This window comes from Mya arenaria, chromosome 2 (assembly GCF_026914265.1).
Source record: "Mya arenaria isolate MELC-2E11 chromosome 2, ASM2691426v1".
Lineage (NCBI taxonomy): Eukaryota > Metazoa > Mollusca > Bivalvia > Myida > Myidae > Mya > Mya arenaria.
Genome location: NC_069123.1, coordinates 53,410,238 through 53,424,742, shown reverse-complemented (window position 1 = coordinate 53,424,742; position 14,505 = coordinate 53,410,238). Strand labels below are relative to the sequence as shown.

General features: G+C 35.4%; 1 protein-coding gene across 1 annotated transcript; it reads right to left on the bottom strand.

Annotated features, from left to right (window-relative positions):
- Window positions 1–2,159: 2,159 nt before the first annotated feature.
- Window positions 2,160–13,515, bottom strand: LOC128221042 (WD repeat domain phosphoinositide-interacting protein 2-like). The gene is made up of 11 exons (XM_052929451.1): window positions 13,307–13,515; window positions 11,079–11,161; window positions 9,754–9,920; window positions 9,307–9,501; window positions 8,607–8,699; window positions 8,133–8,203; window positions 7,718–7,825; window positions 7,198–7,368; window positions 6,841–6,948; window positions 6,395–6,552; window positions 2,160–3,943 (listed from the first exon to the last, which is right to left on the bottom strand). Exons 1-11 carry the CDS (start codon window positions 13,375–13,377, stop codon window positions 3,816–3,818), a joined length of 1,353 nt encoding a protein of 450 aa, XP_052785411.1. The 5' UTR covers window positions 13,378–13,515; the 3' UTR covers window positions 2,160–3,815.
- Window positions 13,516–14,505: the final 990 nt, after the last annotated feature.

The following is a 14,505-nucleotide window of genomic DNA, read 5'->3' as shown; positions in this document are numbered from 1 at the left end:
TAATTTTATTTATTCCGCACGGAATTAAATTTAATTCAGGAAAATAATGAATTTGAAATATTTGACTGAACCTACCTTTGCTTATCGTAAGACAAATACTTTGCTCATTTCATACTATATATCTTTAAAGAAATCGAAAAATAGCGTGGCAGGCACAATTTTCAATCAATACGTTAGAAAAAAACAACTCAGTCCTTTTAAAAAATCCCACCAGTATTGCATGTCAACCGAATCATTCACTTATGCAGAACTATAGCCCGTTTATTTCAACAAGCATCCAGACAGAGAACTATCTGTTCGTGGTATGGCTATCACTTAATCGATGATTCAATATTAGTACGTTATATCGTAGAAAACATGTATATCATAGATTAACGGGCAAACACCACGATAAGTTGCACGTACGTTACTAGAGGTGGTGGTGTTTTGTTGCGATTATTGGTTAAGAGTTTATAAAGCTCTGCTCACCCTAAATGGTTGCATTATTGCTTGAAACTAAACCTGTGGTTCTATACTTAATCTAAATGAAATGTTTCTTAAATTTTGTGAAAGACCCGGAAGGTAAAAGTTGTTTTATTAAAAGGCAATGTTCTCCCTATTCATCATGTAGAGTGTACGTGGTCATGTCAGATATCGTTATGAAAATATGTACTATGTCACAAGTTTGAAGCGTGTAGCTGTAGCGTCGTGGGCATCGAATTTTTAAAATACACCTCGGAAATAATATGCGAACCAATGCGAATATTGTCGAGAAGTTGTGATTGGTAAAACGTGGATACACGTGAGGTTATGATCAGGTTGATGTAAGCACGTTCTCAATGTATCATATTAAAACAGTGAAACAACGGTAATGAAATGCATCAATTAACGAGGAGAGCAATTTTGTTGACGCCCGTGAGTCTACACGTACATAGATTCACAAACGAATTTCAAGTACAGCTGCAACTTTTACTTGTACGGTACTCATAAACGTAGAGACAGTCATTCAAAACCCATGTGTATACTCGTTATAAGGTCAGAACTGGCATGTCCTTCAAGCGGCTAAAATGAAGGACAAGTAATATAAAATCATTTTGAAGTCCTGATTTTAACGCGCTTTCCGACAATCTAGCACCGGCATAACAGGGTTGAAGCTATGGAGAGGTGCCAACCACAACTTCAATTATCCTGTGTACGTGTAACTCCCGTACAAAGCAGAGGCGGCTCCATGATTCAAAGTTAGAGGGGGCGTGACTTAGGGCGCGTAACCTTTTGACTTGCGCCCCTCCATCAGAACCGAAATTAGTTTGGTGTTGGCGGGGATTCGAGGGTACTTCTGAAAGAAAATATATAGTCCGAAATAGTGTATTTTGGGTGTATTTTATTACTTTTTTTCTCCTATAATGAAATAAGAATTAAAGAGGGGGCCTCTAACCACTGAATCCACTAGTGCAAATAAAAGTTGCAGCTGGAGCCATGTGGTGTCAAATCTCTAATGTTCACTTATTGTACAGGTCTGCAGACCCGGACTGTCAGATATCACACCTTTCTTGTGATTGTGTGATGATATTACCGTTAATCTTGCACGAGCACAGACACACATGTATGACGTAGGTAACACCTTTGAAGCTTTACAATTTCATGACGTAGCACTAAAAGATCAGTCCATGCGTACCTTTATTGCTTCGCAACGCCTCTCACAAACGGTATATAATACATGTATGTAATAAAGCATTGTTCTTATCAGCAGGCCACAGCTGTTTACATTGCTTTTTCTAGATTCAACCCACTGCATGGGTAAATTGCAAGAACAAAACTGTATCACACATTTTTACGCTCCCGAAGGTGTGCATATTAAAATCGAAATGTTCCTCATCCGTCCGGCTCAACTTCTGATAATGTATGGACAGATTTTAAAATAACTTGCCACATGTGTTTGACATACCAAGACGACGTGTCGCGTGCTAGACCCGTGTCCCTACCTCTAAGGTCACACTTGGTGTTTGTTTTCTATGGAATGCAGCATATAAAGACATTGAGAATAGGTGGTCGTGTCCGGGCTGTAACTTTCTCTTGTATGGACTGATTTTACAATCACTTGACACATGTGTTTGACATACCAACACGACGTGCCCTTTCACCGGTTGGATAAAACAAAATAATCCAAGGCCATGTTATTTTGCGTTTTGTTTATGAATGATATAAAATGGTCAAATTGCAGCAACAACAACAATGCAGATATACATGTAGGGACTGTTGAAATCCATACACTACAGTCAAAATAGCATCCACCTCCAGTCACACACAAACTAAGACAAGGGTTTTAGGAAAAACAACCTTTACATTAAAGACAGTAACAGACAAACCAATTAAAAAACCTGTAGTTGCTCATATACCAATAACATCTTGTGCAGAGTTATATTCTGTTCATTTAATGAAATACATGTAGATACCATAATAATTTATCCATACCCCTTACTTCAGACTTCTAAATATTTATCAGATATTGTACATCATGTTTAATCTTTATACAATTATATATGTAGATTGGTTGTATGAGCTAGTTCTTTCACACTTGATACAATTTCGAAACACTGTCATTCTTAGTTCTGCCATTTCGTTTTTCATGGACATACAGTTAAAGACAACCTTGCGTCCAAAACTCATTGACATTACATTACTCCCAAGGCGACATATTGGCATAAATACCTGTCAGTAGTTCTTATATTGTATCCCCATCACCTTGAATTCTGTCGTTTTTGTTTACAGAGTTCTGCTAGACGCATACAAAAGTATCACAGTAAAGCTACAATAAATGTTAACAACACAGAAATGCAATGTTGACCACCTCTTGGTTTCTGATCAATGCCATCAATCAATTATTTTTTTTTAATCTCAAGCAGCTACAGAAAACATTTTTTTTTTTATCTGTGTAAAAATAATATGAATAAAAAAACTATTTTGATGAAAATAATTATTTGAATTACGATGAAAATATTAAAAGATTATGTAATATACTTTAAGAACAACAGGGTATAGAATGCAATACAACATCGAAGTGACCAGAGATCTTTAGATATTACAATTGAATAACTTAAACATCAGATACACATACATTTCAACAACTGCCATATTTTCCCTATTCTGTCTACACAATTTTCACACATAAAAAAGTTTAAAATAGACTAGGTTTTGCTTTGCAAGAAAACTCTACGAAATAAAAATTAATAATGCATCAATTAATTATTATCAAGCACCTATATCACCTTAACCTTTAACGTTGGAACACCCTAACCACTATGAGAATGGACCTTACTTTAACCTTAAACAAACAACCAAAGCTGCTTATAATAATGGTCAAGTATTCTGATGAAAACAATCATGACTATTTCAACAACTATCCAATAGAAATTAACCCAATCTTTCAAAATTATCTAAAAAATATAATGCTGGAAATCCTTTGAAGAAACATTTTCATTAAATTGACGTACACTTTACTATAAATAAGCTTAAGGCAAAAAGTTTGAAGTCCTTTGAACTGACATATTTTACTGATTTAGTATTTTTCGTTCCACTTTTAAACGTTTTTTTTTTAACTAGTTTCAAATTTACATTTGTTGTTAGTTAATTAATACATCAACAATATTTAAGAGTAAACAATCACTAAAGAGAACTGTAATCACATTAGGTAGTATCACCGCTGGCTGACATTCCTCTCTGACACCCTGCTCTCTGACCCCTCCCCCCACCTCCAGTCCATGTTAGGCAAGTCCATTGGTATCATAGCCTGTCCCACAGGCTGGAACAGTCCATCTGGTTATTTTAGGAAGAGTAGACTAGTCCACCTTGTGAGTCATAGGGGGGAACTCATTGTCATCATCAAGCCGGAGGGCATTCAAGCCAGCAGTACCTACTACATCATGTCCCATGGCCCCTTGCTCAAACTCCTGGAATGGCTGTGAGTCTGAAAGAACAGAGGAAAAAACTGATAAGACTGGTTATGATGTGCATGTACATGTACAGGAATGCACACATGTTATTTTACAATTACATGTATATTTGCGATTTTTGAATTATATTGTTTTGTACTATAGAATGAGTCTAGGTAAAATATTTAAAGTAACTAAATAGCATTAATTCTGTAATTAAATGAAGCTTAATTTGATACATTCCTACACTGAATTTCAAAAAATAAAATAAATCTTAAGAATAAATATTTGCACTTTAAAGTAGAATTACTTATAATGCGACACTGAAACTAACCAACCTACACATATAGGATATGTATGTGAATGTATTCTGTATGCAGACAAATGTTAACATGCACAGAAGATTTAAATAGAATAATTAGCATGCATTTAAAGCTGAATTATAGATTACAAATTAAAGACAGTGTTATGAATACTGGTCACCATTTCAGGGTTGATGTTTAAAAAATACTACCATACTTATACTGGTGTTGTGGTGTCACATCCAGGTTACATTTTAAACCAGAGTTCTTCTTTTAGTTAGAGTTATGGGCCTTGCTATACATTTGCATATTGTTGCTTAAACTCATTCTTAGTTATGCCTTATGGCCAAGGTTAAAGCTTTTACATGACAACATGAAAGACACGAAAAATTCCTTAATGTTTTCTTTCTCTTTAGCAATCAACCTAATAGTTTCCTACCATTCTAATTACTTATATCAGTCACATGAACAAAGACAAATAATTGTTAAAGAAAACAAACAAGCAAAAAGTTGTCTCACAGTAAAAACCAAGGCACCATTATAACAAATCAAATAATTCAATCAATATAAGCATACATAAAAAATAAAGAGCTCTACCAATGACCTTTGACACAGATGAAAAAAAGAGCTGTCACAGGACCATGACAAATAACCCGAAAAGCCTCTTTGGACAGATAACCACTAGTATTTGTTCTGTATGGAGTATTTCACATATTTTCATGATGACCTACCCTAACTTTCAATTAAGTTTGGAAATATTGATCTGTAACATTTTTAAAGAGCAAAGTATATTCATGGTACATGGATATCAAAAGTCACTGCAAAATTGAGTCTATATCAACTTGTCTGTGGGACTAAGCATTCCTAAGAAATTAATCTGAAATGGATGTTTAGCATGATGTCGCCACAATCTTGACCTTTGAACCACTGACCTCTAAATCAATAGATATCATCTGCTGGTTATCACCAACCTGCCTATCAGTTTGTGGTTTCTGTGCCTTGGTGTTCTTCAGAAACTGATTGGAAACAGATTTTCATCTCAGGATCACCACTATCTTGACCTTTGATGCACTGAACTCATAGAGTTCATATACTGTGCATTACAAACCTGCCAACCAAGTTTGAGGTCTATGGGCCTAAGCGTTCTTTAATTATTAATTTGAAAAAAATGTTCAGCACGAGGTCAACATGACCTTAACACTGGTCAACATCATTAGTATTCATCTGTTGGTTATTAACAACCTGCTTACCAAGTTTGAGGTCTCTGGGCAATAGCGTTCTTCTGTGTTTGAATATTGACCTCAAACCCACTGACCTCAAAATAAATAGGGTTCATCTGCTGTTCACAATCAACCTGTCTTCCTAGTTTGAGGTGTCTGGGCTAGTGTATTCTTCAGTTATTTATCAGAAACCGTGGGGACAGAAGGTTGCACTGGTTACTATATGCCGCCTTTCAGGGGCATTACAATGTTTATACATTTAAACTGTCTTTGAAACAAGTCACTTTTAAAAGCTTCATTGGTGAGGTAATAAAAAAATGATGTCCTGATCATGACAGGCTGCTGTTTTTTATGTGTTTTTTTTTCATTTTTCCTGTCATTAAATTTTTGCGGAACAGCTGCATGAGTGGTAAACATCAGAAGGTAAGTAAGAAAATTCTGTATGTGCATTTTTAAAGACTCGAATTTTACTTTTGACCAAGTGCATACATTAAGATAAAGACAAAATTTGCAAAAGGTATAATCTCTATTTACATGTACTATTCTTTTAATTTTTATTTCAAGATAATAAATTCCAGCAATCGTTAGTCAACCCAGCACTAGTCTAGTCAAGGAATTTCGGAGCTAGTTTATTAGTTGGATGTAATGTAATTGGTAATCAAAATATTAGAATTTATCTGACTTGAAAACTGTCATGATCAGGAAAAAAATGAATGCAAAATAAGGGTACACAAATCTTGTTAAAATCTACAGGATAGACTGAAGTGCACGACTCTGTTACTGTGGGCAGTGTTACCTCGGCCGTCCAGTATGATATCAATCTCGGTCACGCCTTCCTGACTGCCCACAAGCTGAGGACCGCCATGACCCTGATTGAGAATGGTAGCGTAACTCTCCAGTCGCCATGGAGAAGTAGAAGGTTGGAGGTCCGATGGTGACACAGGGGGACTCGAGCGTAGCTTACCTGTGTGTTGCGGGGGAGGGGTGTTCTCTGTGCTGGAGTCTGGCCTCCTTACTAAGCCTGCGTAGCTGACAGGGTTTGACACTTGGGTGAGAGGTCGGTCACCAGAGACACTTGGCGGCTCTGACACTGTTCCACCCTCCGACATGCGACCATCCAGACTGAAAGGACATAATTCTGCAGCTACATTTCTTTTATTCACAAACTTAAGTACTTGTCATCAATTGTATGGAGTGCAAAACAAGCTTATAAGATGTACATGAATTTAAAATAACCTACGCTTCAGATTTTCTAAAAATCTCAATAGTTTGGTTTTCTGTTAAGCAAACTCAGTTCACACTATAAAGGAGTTCCATCTAAGATTCCATGTGTCTTATGATGCTATAAATAAGTCCAAACTAAACTTCAATCAAGCAATCAGTAACTTCGGTATCTGCTAAGCTGTGTACCTATGTTGTCTGAGGAGCATGCACTCCCCGCCATCATTGGGGTCGAGGTTGTAGATGTACAGGTAGCCATCCGCGGACGCTACCAGTAAGCGAGGAACTTTCTGGATGCTGCACAGAATGGAAGAAGATTTTGTAAACAATGTGCAATAAAGACTATGTTCTATCATATACTATGAATAAGGGAAATGTAGAAAATTGTATTTGATCATCTAACCTTTGTTAAATATAAATAAAGTTTTTCTTTAGATTTGCTTATATTCACTTTATCTCTTTAACCATGTATTTGGTCACTGTGACCTTTGCCATTAAAGAAAGAAAATCAACTGAACAACATGCCATGTATCACCAGTAACTTGCCTAGCTATTGCACAGACGTTTTTGAGGCCCTGTGAGGGTAGTTTACAGATTGCGAATGCCCGGCCCTGGTTGAACATATCAGTGACGGGGCTTGGGAGGTATGTGGCGGAGTCCTTCAGGGCCTTCGAGAAATATCCCATCCAACTGGACTGTTCCTCCTGGGACTTCCCACTGAATGATTTTAAAAAATAGGTACTTATACCTTACCACAAAATTTCTGCTATGTTTCATTTTTAAATGAATTGAGGACCACCACTGAAGGGATTCATTAACAACTTAAGATTTTTGTTAAATATACTGACATCATTAATCAATTAACAACTAGATAAGATTATGTTTAAACTTAAGTACTTTTTCACATGTTGCAGTGAACTTGTATGTAGATAAATCTGATTACTTGGCATGTAAGTGACATTTATGATAATATTTCAAGACATTAACCATACTTTTACATAATGTATTTATTTTTATTTTTTCTAAGTTTTGAACAATCAAAATTAAGACATGCAAAAAACTGTACCTCTCCTTTTGGGTTTCAAGTTTAAATACATGGACAGTCTCGGTATTACTGGATGCACACAAGTACGTAGAATCTGAACTAAATGCTAAGGCATATATATGTACACATCTGAAAATACACAAATTGCAACAATTATTGAAACGTTTACAGATACAAAAACAAACAATCTTAAATTCTGCCTTTAAAATAAGGACCCAGTGATCAAAAAAAGTATTTTGATTAAGATAAAAGGATATAGAACTAAAAAAATGAATAAATATTTATCACTTTAAGACAGATAAAGTTATAGGAACATAAAGAACACTAACTTTCACCTTAAAGAGGCTAGACTAGAGAACATCCAAAAATAAAACATAATGGTTTCCCAGTTAAAATCATATTTGTACATATCAATATATCAAGTTTATGAAAATACCGTTTCATTCCTCGTCTGAATTCAAACATCTTCTGTCCATCTGGTATTGAAAACACTCGTATCACAGTTCCCTGGAAAAATTACATTGGATTTACATCTTAATGGGCTTATGATAAACAGAGGTTACTTGTTTGCCTTAAATAGCAAGGGCCTTTCAGGAAAAAACCCAGCCCAGGAGAGATTTTAGACATTATTAAGTCTCTGATAATTATCATATCTAGGTAAAAATTTGCTCCTAGGATTCTTCAGGAAATGGCCTCAAGTGGCCACAGTATCTGATCATCATATATCACCATTGAGAACTGAACATCAGTCAATTAACAAAAGATGCCTTCAGACAGAGTCCTAGATGACAACCATGAACTTTAAATCCATGTGACATGATTGTTTTTTTTAAACAAAGGGGCTCTGATACTAATATATGTAAAGACAAGCTAAAACATATGATCTTATTATACCAAATCATATTGTTACTTTTTCTGAAGCAGTAGCTATCTTGGTTCCTTGAGCATTGAAAGCAATGGCAGCGAGAGGATTATCGTGGGCAGGGATCATTGCCACAGCACGCTGAAAGTGGAATTATTACAAATTGCTTATAAAGAGTTCTGCCATAAATAAGATTATCCAAATTTCCAATGCAGTCATATAAATTAATGTTTTAATCTACATCAATTTCAAATTTCATTCATTAGTATAATAATAATCACTGAAAATTTTAATTTATGTAAATTAAAACTATTGGTGATAGTAGGGGACCTAACCCTAGAAAAACCTAAAATTATAGATTTTAAGGTTGTCACCCAGATGATTTTTATCTAGATAGAGTAACTTTATGCATAAATAAGTTATGTATCATCATATTTTTTTATCTAAAGTATTGATAGAAACTAGTGTGAAATATGAATCTGGTTGAACTCTTTTTTCTCATTAATTGTTACCATCTCTGGTTTCCTACAATGACTAAAACTATGAATAAAGGTGTAAGACAGAAGCAGTGAAGTACAGCAGAACTGCATTACAGTTGTTTCAAAAGTGGCAAGAATTCACTTTTAATTAACGCTGACTCACAGAATTTCGAGATGACTTATCATTAGTCCAAGAAAGGATTTTTTAATGATATATACTGAAACAATGTTCCTTCTCTAGAACATAAAAAACACAACTTTGCACTGACCAGGTTTATGGTGTCAAATATCTGGACCTCTCCAATGGTGTTACTGCCGGGGTATGCCAAAAAGCTGTTGTCATTGCTGATTGAGAGTGCACACAAGCCGTTGGGGTTGGGGGGCGTGTCCCTGATTGTGTGTAGCACCTTCATGTCCCGGATGTTGTGGATGTAAAGGCTCTCCTCCAAACATACTATCAATCTCTGTTGGATATTCAGACAGAGGAATTAAAGCAGTGTTCAGTGTGCTATCCATGTAAGAATCTTTATCCAGATATTGACAAATATTAGGTGATTCTTGGATTTAATCCAAATGATAGTTGAATAGAAAAATGGTTGTTGCCTTGTTGAAATTGAAAATCTGGGTAATTGCTTAAATTTTAAAAAGGTACAATGCATCATTTGAAAAGTTTTTAATACATGTACAAACAAAACTGTAAGTTCTTGATGTCATACTTGTCTGTTCAATTTCACGGCGAGTATGGAGTTGGAGTAGCTGTAGTTACAGATCTCTGTGCCCTTCTTGAAGTGACAGACCTTGAGTTTCCTGGGTGAGGAGAGGCTGACAATGGCCACCAGGCTGCTTGAGAACAGACGCTCAACAGTGCAAATGTCCTCACATGCTGTAACCAATTCTCAAATGGGTTTATTTCTTACTTATAGATAGATAGATTTATTTCAGTAAGGAATGCACATACATGGACATTTAAAATAAACAACATGTACATATAGTAAATATATATATATAATATTATACATACACGATATTATCAATAGTCATGACAGGCACACCGAACCAAGGATGACACAAAAAAGAGAAAACTCTTATTTCCATTGTGGTCCTTTGTTTTGGTGGCATGGCATAGGGAGGCATTGCATATTTAAGTAATAATATAGCTGTAATCGAAATTGCACAAATACATTAAAAGTTAGTCTTTATGCATTAAAATTAATATTGCCGTAGTTGTATCACAGTCACTTTACATAATTTAGTAACATAAAGTTATAGTTGAGAAAGTTACATATAACTATCACATTAAAGTATGAATATGACAGTATGTAGTACTTATAAAGTGCGAGGTTAAGTTAAAATAGTTCCTTTACTGAAAATCTTTGAATAAATAAATGAAAAAAAGCTTTTTAATAGCATAGCTAATTATGCCAAATTATCTAAAAAAAGATTCTTTACTAGCAATTTAAAAACAGGTAATTTTTTAGTCTGTGCGATTCAAGATGGCAACTTGTTCCATAAGGAAATGCCAGAAAAGAAGGACTTTAACCCAAAACCTTTGACCTCTGGAACAGCATAAGCCCCTTTCTGGTATTACCTTGTCCTATGTGTGTGTACAGTATCTTGGGAGATAAAATTGTCTCCCATATAGTCCGGGGCTATGCCATTTTTTATTCTAAAGACAAGACCCAAAATAATCTGGTCTACACGTTGTTGACAGGTAACCAGTTGAGTAATTTAAAGTGTTCTGGGCCAATGTGAGACCTTGCATCAAGATCCAAAACAAACCTCATAAGTTTATTTTGTGTAGTTTGGAGCTTGGTTTTAAGTAACTTGGTCAGACCATGATACCACATAGAACATGAAGAGACACTTTTAATTCAATGTGAATTATCTTTGATTTTAAAATGAAAAAAGGTGTTTGAATGAAATGGTAGAATTTGTTCATCTTTTTTATTATATGTAGTATATGGATAACTGTAAATTAATATACATGTAGTATACACTACAACTTCGATATTTTTGTTCTATGAATTTTTTTTACACATACCATTATCATAAATCTGGTCAAGCTTTTCAACTGAACTAAGTGAAAACAGTTTGTATCCAGTTTTCGTTCCAACAGCAACTGACCTGAAATAAAAACATGATAACTAAAGCATCATTAGTACTATACAATAAGCCTGTAAGCTAGTAAATGGCCGGAACTTTGAGCAGAATGAATGACAATTTAAAGCAGTGACTATTCATTCCAAACTGCCAGTTCCTAAAACTTACATGTATAATTTATAGAGAGCTAAGTTGGAATAGGCCCAGAAATGGTAATGGCAATCATAACGAAAAGCACCAGCCCAAAGACAGGAGGGTTGTAAAAATCTGGGCATTTTGAAATACCAGTGCTATCAGCCAGGAGGCTTATAGTTTCTTGCATTTTACAAATTACAACACTTAAATTCTGAATTGATTTTCCTTGGGCCTAAGAACCTTATTATTCCATATGCCCAAATGACCAGTCCTTTAAAAATCACTTACTGCAGACTGAATAGAGTAAAGTTAAATACTTTAAAGAAATGTCTTTTGCTTACATCTGTGTCAACCAATATCGCCTAATGAGCAAATACCCAAAAAATTATCAAGCATATAATTATTTTCAATAGACGAGGTGGAACCAGTGGGCTCAAATGACAAATACTGAAATAGTTCAGGTCGTGTTACTCTATCAGGCACTTAAAACAGTCCTTCTGTTGAGGTTGCACTCTTATCAGTCAACAGAGTTGTGGTGCCAATCTCTTGAACTAAGGATCAAAGGTTCAACCCCCTTCAAAACTGTTGAATTTTTCTCCTTTTGTGTCAAACAAAAACAGGTAATTTCTGAAATACCTGAGGATATGTAGGTAGCGTTGGAACCTTAACAGAATGGTTCATTATTTTTTTTTAGTTCCAGCCACAAAAGTTAAGAGGGGAGGAGTGTAAAGTATGTTTAATTTTGTTATATAGAGCAAATGACCTTAGTGTTGTTGCTAGCTCTTCAATATTAAGTGATACAACTATGGTGTTCTTCTATGGCAGGATAGTGGAACTAGAGGATTTAAGTTTAATGTGTCTCACTTTATACTTAAACATAAATAAATGTTAGTAGCTGTTCAGGCAAAAAATGTAGTAACAAAATGAGGGATTGGCATTTTTGTTCTAGGGGCGTGCCATACAGCACTACCACTTTTGAGAGCTGGAACTAAGCCAAGGGGCTCTTTCCAATGCCCGTGTGCACCATGTGCTTTAATTTTTTCATTAATTAATGAAAGCCTTTCACACCACCTTAGCAGCATCACCCTTAATCCCCAGTATAAAGCAATAGGCAATAAACAGGTTTGGGTTGCAACATGCTTTCTAGCTATTGATAAAAAATGTCCTAATTCCAAAATGGTACAGTCATGACATCTAGAGGAGTCACAAGTCCACCTAAATGGCCGTCAACATTCAACAAGTCTTTTGATGTTGTTTTTTTTGTATGGCAGACTCAAGACAGGGATACATTCGAAATGTCGAAATGATAAAAATGATCCCTAATCCTCATTATGCAATGGTCAGTTGTAACCACTGCCCCCCCCCCCCCCCCGCCAGGTCAGGGGAATAGCGGGAACTTTGACTTTCTGTCCAGCCACGCCCGGGTAAAATTCCCGCCTTGCGAGGACAAACTGCTGGTAAAATCCCCTCAAATGCCCCAGCACCCCAGGGACCCTAGGTAAGGCCCCACCACTGCTATTTTTGACGCGAAGACAAAACCACCGAATTCACCCGGCACTACGTGGCCACCTGGAAGGTAAAAACATGGCCCATTTCCCTGGCTATACACGGAATACCCCCGGACCTGGAGGGGGCTTGGTTACAATTGACTGGTGCATTATGGTAGCTAGCAGTCACTGGCCTGTAAGATCTTCAGACTTCTCAGCTATCAAATATGAAAAAAAGACTTACGCATACATTTGCTTATTGTACATGGGTATTCAAGCATCATTTTGGTTTTCAAACAAAATGTTCATTTTAAAATTTCTCAAAGTAGCAAAATTTCAAAGTCTGAACACTGAGGAAGCCTCAGACATGTATCATCTTACAAGTTATTTCCAAGTTTCATTTTCATAGAATATTTATACTGTGAACTCTCATTTAACCTGTTGTCATTAAATTTAACGTACTATTGCACGACATATTGCACAACAAAACAATCCTACATCATTCTGTTAACTCAAAACAAAACAAAAGAAATTTTGACAGCCGTACGTGCAATCCTGGTTAAAGTTAACGAAAAGAAGGTCGGACTGATCGTCCCCAGCTTGGCTTGCGAGGTTCATTAGTCCAGTCCAACCTTTGGAAGCGCCGTTGTATAAGTAATCCGTGATGTTAGCATAAAGTAAAACGCATTTTATTGAAATTCCTCAAACAATTGTTATGATGGGTGACATATTGGGCTATGACCCATTTTTCTATTATTTGATTGGTTGATCATACGATTGTAATCATATGATTGGCTAAGTAATGTAATTTGGAACACATCTAACAATGAAGAACAAGAAACGGCTACACACCACCATACTAAGGTGAAAAATCGTTTAAATTTATGGCGAACCTCTAGTATAATTTTATATTTCACTCTATTGCTTGTTTAAATAATTGTTTAGGATACTATAAGATAAATTGTATTTCCGATCATGGATCATGTTATAGACCTGGTAAAACTTAAATGAATGATATTTTATTCGTAATGCAGAAAATAGAAATAAACTCACATCAATTAACATCTACAGGTTAACGTTGATTGTAATGCAAATACAATTGAATTTAACTGTGATTTAAAAAAAAATATATATATACTGCAGTGCGTCATAAGCTTAATAAGTTGATCTATATCGAAAAACATGATTCTTTATATTCTTTTCCTAGGTAAAACTAGAAACGAGAATATTTTTATCATACTGGATTGTTTTAGTATCTCTTGATACCCTGGTACATAACCATCAGCAGCGATTGTATATACAACTGGATAAAACTGCGGTTTGGTACAAACAAAATTGTACAGTTAGATGTGTAAAAACAACTAGAATATATTTTTATTGGCAAACTGCAGTTAGTGTTTAATGCACAAACTGGTAACAGTTCGCTGTTGGCCGCCTTTATAGATAAATTATTGTCAATATTCTCCATTGCATCTGTTGAAGGGTCCGACGCTTGACCCAAGCAGAGAACGAAGCTTCAATTTGGATGCTATCAGAAATATTTTTAATCATATTTAAAGAGATACCCTTTCAGAGTTCAGAAAACAATGACAAAGTCATGACGATCATTTGCAGTATTATATAAACTTCATCAATGTTGTTTAAAAAGAAGTAAGAAGTGTTGAATCTAGCTATTTTATCTGAAAAGATACAATGTAGCTTAAAACAGATTCAATCAAAAATGTCTCTGGCAGCATCTTACCTTAC

Bases quoted from the DNA above. Each gene is read 5' to 3' on its own strand.
- LOC128221042 (XM_052929451.1), bottom strand. From the start codon at position 13,377: ATGAACCTCGCAAGCCAAGCTGGGGACGATCAGTCCGACCTTCTTTTC. The intron at 7,826-8,132 runs GTATTTTCATAA...GTGTATTTTCAG, and splicing joins TTCAGACGAGGAATGAAACG to ATGTGTACATATATATGCCT. The intron at 3,944-6,394 runs GTAAGCTACGCT...CTGTTCTTTCAG, and splicing joins CCCTCCCCCGCAACACACAG to ACTCACAGCCATTCCAGGAG.